This window comes from Entelurus aequoreus, linkage group LG05 (assembly GCF_033978785.1).
Source record: "Entelurus aequoreus isolate RoL-2023_Sb linkage group LG05, RoL_Eaeq_v1.1, whole genome shotgun sequence".
NCBI lineage: Eukaryota > Metazoa > Chordata > Actinopteri > Syngnathiformes > Syngnathidae > Entelurus > Entelurus aequoreus.
In genome coordinates, this window is record NC_084735.1 from 83,926,792 (window position 1) to 83,932,791 (window position 6,000).

Below are 6,000 nucleotides of genomic sequence, written 5' to 3' on the forward strand. Positions count from 1 at the left end.
TCTGGTCCTTACGGGCTACCTGGTGCCCGCGGGCACCGCGTTGGTGACCCCTGCCCTAAAGGGACATGGGGGGGAATTTTTTTATATATATATATATATATTTATTTTTTTTTTCAGACATGTATCTCGTGTGCACGAGAAACTTTTTATTTAAAAAAATAAATACAAAAATGTATATTTTTTTTTGTCTGAAAAAAATAAATTAAAAAAATAAAAAATAATTTTAAAAATGTTTCCCCTCATGTGCCTTTAGGGCAGGGGTGTCCAAACTTTTTCCACTGAGGGCCGCACACGGAAAAATGTAAGCATGCAGGGGCCATTTTGATATTTTTCATTTTCAAACCATAACAAAATATATGGATTTTTTTTTTTAACCTTTAGGGCTCCCGGGAACCATAAAGGGTTAAAATAAGTAAAATTATTATTAATTTTTTTTATTTAACGCTTACAGTAAATCTCTATATCAACTTCAGGTTGATAAAAAGTTTAAAAAAAAAGAAAAAAAAAAAAGGTTTTATGCCTTTTCTGTCGAAGACAACTTCGTTTTTTATAGTAAAACTGGAAAAATGCAGTATTTAGTAATTAGAGCTCTAAAAGATCAATAATGCAGGACACCGTTGATTTTAATTATTTAATATTTTTGAGTAATCACAGTGAAAATATTAATAAAATCCCACTAAATATATTTGGGATCCAAAAGGTGCCACACTCATAAAGTGATACATTTTTATTAGTTTTTTTTTTAACTTTCAACACTTAAGTTACGAGATCAACTTCAGATATATCTGTCCATTTTACGTTTGAACTATTATTTTGTTTGTTTTTATACTCTTTTGTCAAAGAAAACTTTGATGTTCTTATATGGCAACCACACAATATATGCAATATTTTTTCCACATTAAACATTTTAAAGTGACATTTTTTTAAGTAATTGGAGTCTTGAATAGGTTAATAATTCATTATAACATAGATTTTTTTTTTTTTTTTTGAGCAATGGCAAAAAAAACATAAATAAAGAAAGACAAAAGAAAAAAAAACAGCCTTCATGGCAGCTTTGTGTCAGTCAATATTGCAACTTTTTCTCGTTAGATTTCACCTCATTCCACTTTTTTAAATGTTTTTTTTAAATTTTTGCAATACTATCAATTTTGCTATTTTTTGCAGAATGTGTGGCGGGCCGGTAAACAATTAGCTGCGGGCCGCGAATGGCCGCACTTTGGACACCCTTGCTTTAGGGCAGGGGTCACCAACGTGGTGCCCGCGGGCACCAGGTAGCCCGTAAGGACCAGATGAGTCGCCCGCTAAAAATAGCTCAAATAGCAGCACTTACCAGTGAGCTGCCTCTATTTTTTAAATTGTATTTATTTACTAGCAAGCTGGTCTCACTTTGCCCGACATTTTTAATTCTAAGAGAGACAAAACTCAAATAGAATTTGAAAATCCAAGAAAATATTTTAAAGACTTGGTCTTCACTTGTTTAAATAAATTCATTCATTTTTTTACTTTGCTTCTTATAACTTTCAGAAAAAACAATTTTAGAGAAAAAATACAACCTTAAAAATGATTTTAGGATTTTTAAACACATATACCTTTTTACCTTTTAAATTCCTTCCTCTTCTTTCCTGACAATTTAAATCAATGTTCAAGTAAATTAATTTTTTTTTAATGTAAAGAATAATAAATACATTTTGATTTAATTCTTCATTTTAGCGTCTGTTTTTTCGACGAAGAATATTTGTGAAATATTTCTTCAAACTTATTATGATTAAAATTCAAAAAAATTATTCTGGCAAATCTAGAAAATCTGTAGAATCAAATTTAAATCTTATTTCAAAGTCTATTGAATTTCTTTTAAAATTTTTGTTCTGGAAAATCTAGAAGAAATAATGATTTGTCTTTGTTAGAAATATAGCTTGGTCCATCCATCCATTTTCTACCGCTTATTCCCTTTGGGGTCGCGGCGGCGCTGGAGCCTATCTCAGCTACAATAAGGTAAAAAAGGACATGAAAACAAGGACAACATGTTAGCAACACAAAATGCTAGCAACAACATGTTAGCAACAACATGTCAACAATGACATGTTAGTAACAAAACATGTTAGCAATTAATTTTAGCAACAATATGTTACCATCTGTTAAACCACTGAGGGTAACATAAGCTAGCCCGTGGTTATTTTTGCGTTGAAAAATATTACTGTGAGGAAGTTGCTAACTAAGCTAACGTATGCTATTTGTTGGCTAGCATAGAAACATGACGTCACAAAGGACGCAGAGTTAAGATAAGCTAAGATTTCATCAGGTCACAGGAAGCTAAATTATGCCAACATTAAATAATTTTACCTGCTTGCTAGCATGCATACAAGGGCTAAGCTAAGCTAGCATACTCGCATGAAAGCGGGTAGTGATAACAGCCGAACTGAGCTAAGCTAAACTAATGATTAATGACATATCTGCTGGCTATGGCGGAGCTAAGCTAAACGAAAACAACCATGAGTTAGCATACTGTTAGCAATGTATGCTAACTCATGTTTTGGTTCTTTATCACAAAGTCAACATGCAAAATTAATTCGTTGATATTTTACACGCACTAATAAGGTAAACAAAGACATGAAAACAAGGATAACATGTTAGCAACAACGTGTTAGCAACACAAAATGCTAGCAACAACATGTTAGCAACAAGATGTCAACAATGACATGTTAGCAACACAACATGTTAGCAACACAACATGTTAGCAACAAAATGTTAGCAACTCTGTTACCATCTTTTAAACCATTGAGGGTAACATAAGCTAGCCCGTGGTTTTTTTTTTAGTTGAAAAATCTTACTGTGAGGAAGTTGCAAACTAAGCTAACTTATGCTATTTGCTCACTAGCAAAGAAACATGATGTCACAAAGGAGGGCGGAGCTAAAATAAGATAAGATTTCATCATGCCAAGCTAAATTATGCCAAAATTAAATACTTTTACCTGCTTGCTAGCATGCACACAAGGGCTAAGCTAAGCTAGCATACTCGCATGAAAGCGGGTAGTGATAACAGCCGAACTGAGCTAAGCTAAACTAATGATTAATGACATATCTGCTGGCTATGGCGGAGCTAAGCTAAACGAAAACAACCATGAGTTAGCATACTGTTAGCAATGTATGCTAACTCATGTTTTGGTTCTTTATCACCAAGTCAGCATGCGAAATTCATTCGTTGATATTTTACACGCACTAATAAGGTAAACAAAGACATGAGAACAAGGATAACATGTTAGCAACAACGTTGTTAGCAACACAAAATGCTAGCAACAACATGTTAGCAACAAGATGTCAACAATGACATGTTAGCAACACAACATGTTAGCAACACAACATGTTAGCAACAAAATGTTAGCAACTCTATGTTACCATCTGTTAAACCACCGAGGGTAACATAAGCTAGCCCATGTTTTTTTTTTAGTTGAAAAATCTTACTGTGAGGAAGTTGCAAACTAAGCTAACGTATGCTATTTGCTCACTAGCAAAGAAACATGATGTCACAAAGTAGGCGGAGCTAAGATAAGCTAAGATTTAATCAAGCCATGCTAAATTATGCCAAAATTAAATACTTTTACCTGCTTGCTAGCATGCGCACAAGAGCTAAGCTAAGCTAATATACTCGCATGAAAGCAGGAAGTGATAACAGCCGAGCTAAGCTAAACTAAACTAATGATTAATGACATATCTGCTGGCTATAGCGGAGCTAAGCTAAACAAAATTAACCATGAGTTAGCATACTGTTAGCAATGTATGCTAACTCATGGTAAAGGAAAATAACCGTGAGTTAGCTTATTGTTAGCAATGTATGCTAACTCATGGTAAACGAAAATAACCATGAGTTAGCATACTGTTAGCAATGTATGCTAACTCATGGTAAACGAAAATAACCATGAGTTAGCATACTGTTAGCAATGGATGCTAACTCATGGTAAATGAAAATAACCATGAGTTAGCATACTGTTAGCAATGGATGCTAACTCATGGTAAACGAAAATAACCATGAGTTAGCATACATTGTATGCTAACTGATGGTAAACGAAAATAACCTCGAGTTAGCATACTGTTAGCAATGTATGCTAACTCATGGTAAACGAAAATAACCATGAGTTAGCATACTGTTAGCAATGTATGCTAACTCATGGTAAACGAAAATAACAATCAGTTAACATACATTGTATGCTAACTCATGGTAAATTAAAATAACCATGAGTTAGCATACTGTTAGCAATGCATACTAGCTCATGGTAAACGAAAATAACTGTGAGTTAGCGTACTGTTAGCAATGCATGCTAACTCGTGGTAAACGAAAATAACCGTGAGTTAGCGTACTGTTAGCAATGCATGCTAACTCGTGGTAAACGAAAATAACCGTGAGCTAGCGTACTGTTAGCAATGCATGCTAACTCGTGGTAAACGAAAATAACCGTGAGCTAGCGTACTGTTAGCAATGCATGCTAACTCGTGGTATATGAAAATAACCATGAGTTAGCGTACTGTTAGCAATTCATGCTAACTCGTGGTAAACGAAAATAACCGTGAGTTAGCGTACTGTTAGCAATGCATGCTAACTCGTGGTAAACGAAAATAACCGTGAGCTAGCGTACTGTTAGCAATGCATGCTAACTCATGTTTTGGTCAACATGTGAGCAGGAAAGTGACATGTCGTCCCCCCCCCCGCCCCGCAGTACTTGGACCTGTCCACGCCCTTCGAGCAGTACTCGCCATCCTGCGAGGACACGTCCGGCTCCTGCTCCTCGGACAACGACTCGGTCTTCACCCACGACGCCATGTCCGGCGAGCCCCGCCTGCTGGACTACCAGGACTCCAAGACGGCGCCGAGATAGACGGACAAAAGTTGTCTTTTTTTTGTTTGTTTTCTTTTTAAGAAAAAACAAACCCTTCTCGGACCTGAAGAGGACGCCGACAGGACCAGGACCAAAACCAAGGACGCCTTCGCCAACCCTGGGGGGAAAAAAAAGGATTTATTTTGCTACGTTGGAAAGTTGCTCATGCTAAAAATATCTCTATATTATAAGATTATTTTACTTTTGTCTCGCTTATTTAAAAAGAAAAAAAACCTCAGGAACTCAGAAGGACTTTTCTGTTGTCATTTCCTGTTGTTATATATTAGAATATTACCGGCGCTAAAACACCTAAATTATTTTCTATGCCGCGGAAAAAAATGTGTGAAAAGTTCGGCACCGAAACCACAAAATTTCTTATAAAGGTCCCTGTCAGGTTCAAACACTGATGACATCTATTAAACAAGACAAGAAGCAAGGAATTAAACAGAGACAGAATTTAATTTGGTTCAATTTGAGGAGAAACGTCTGGGCTGTACTCTTGAACAGTTTCTAGCATGCTTTATTTTGGACTTTCCCTTTTTTTTTTGCAGTTTTAAATTTTTTTAAAATATAATTAAAAATTGCAATCTTTATTTCGTGTATTTTTGTTGTTTTTAAAAAAAAATTATAAACAAAAAAATGTTTTAAAATATTTGTTTTTATGTTTTTTTAATTTATTTTATTTATTCAAAATACAGTATGGCGTATTTTTTTAATTTGGCAAATAGTATCCTTTAATGGATATGTTTTTAAAACTACCTTTGATCTTAAAAATAGCATTTTGTACTTTTTTTGTCAGTTTAAAAAAAAATACAAGTATAATTAAAATTTAAATCTTTATTTCGTGTATTTTTTGTTGTTTTTTTCAAATGAAATTATAAACAAAAAAAAAAAGGTTAAATTTTTTTTGGTGTGTTTTTTAATTTATTTTCTTTATTCAAAATACAGTATGGTGTTTGCTGTATTTTTATGAATTTGACAAATAGTAGCTTTTTTACTTTTGATCTTAAAAATAGCATAAAGTACTTTTTTTTTGCAGTTTAAATTTTATATATATATATATATATATATATATATATATATATATATATATATATATATATATATATATATATATATATATATATATATA

General features: G+C 33.5%; 1 protein-coding gene across 1 annotated transcript in view; it reads left to right on the forward strand.

The window, feature by feature from the left end:
• fgfr4 (fibroblast growth factor receptor 4) overlaps positions 1 to 4,905 on the forward strand; it is a 47,299-nt gene extending 42,394 nt beyond the window's left edge. Inside the window, exon 20 of the mRNA XM_062049091.1 lies at positions 4,710 to 4,905. Coding sequence (XP_061905075.1) covers positions 4,710 to 4,868 — 159 coding nt within the window. The 3' untranslated portion in view covers positions 4,869 to 4,905. The remainder of the gene's footprint in view (positions 1 to 4,709) is intronic.
• The last annotated feature ends 1,095 nt before the right edge of the window (positions 4,906 to 6,000 follow it).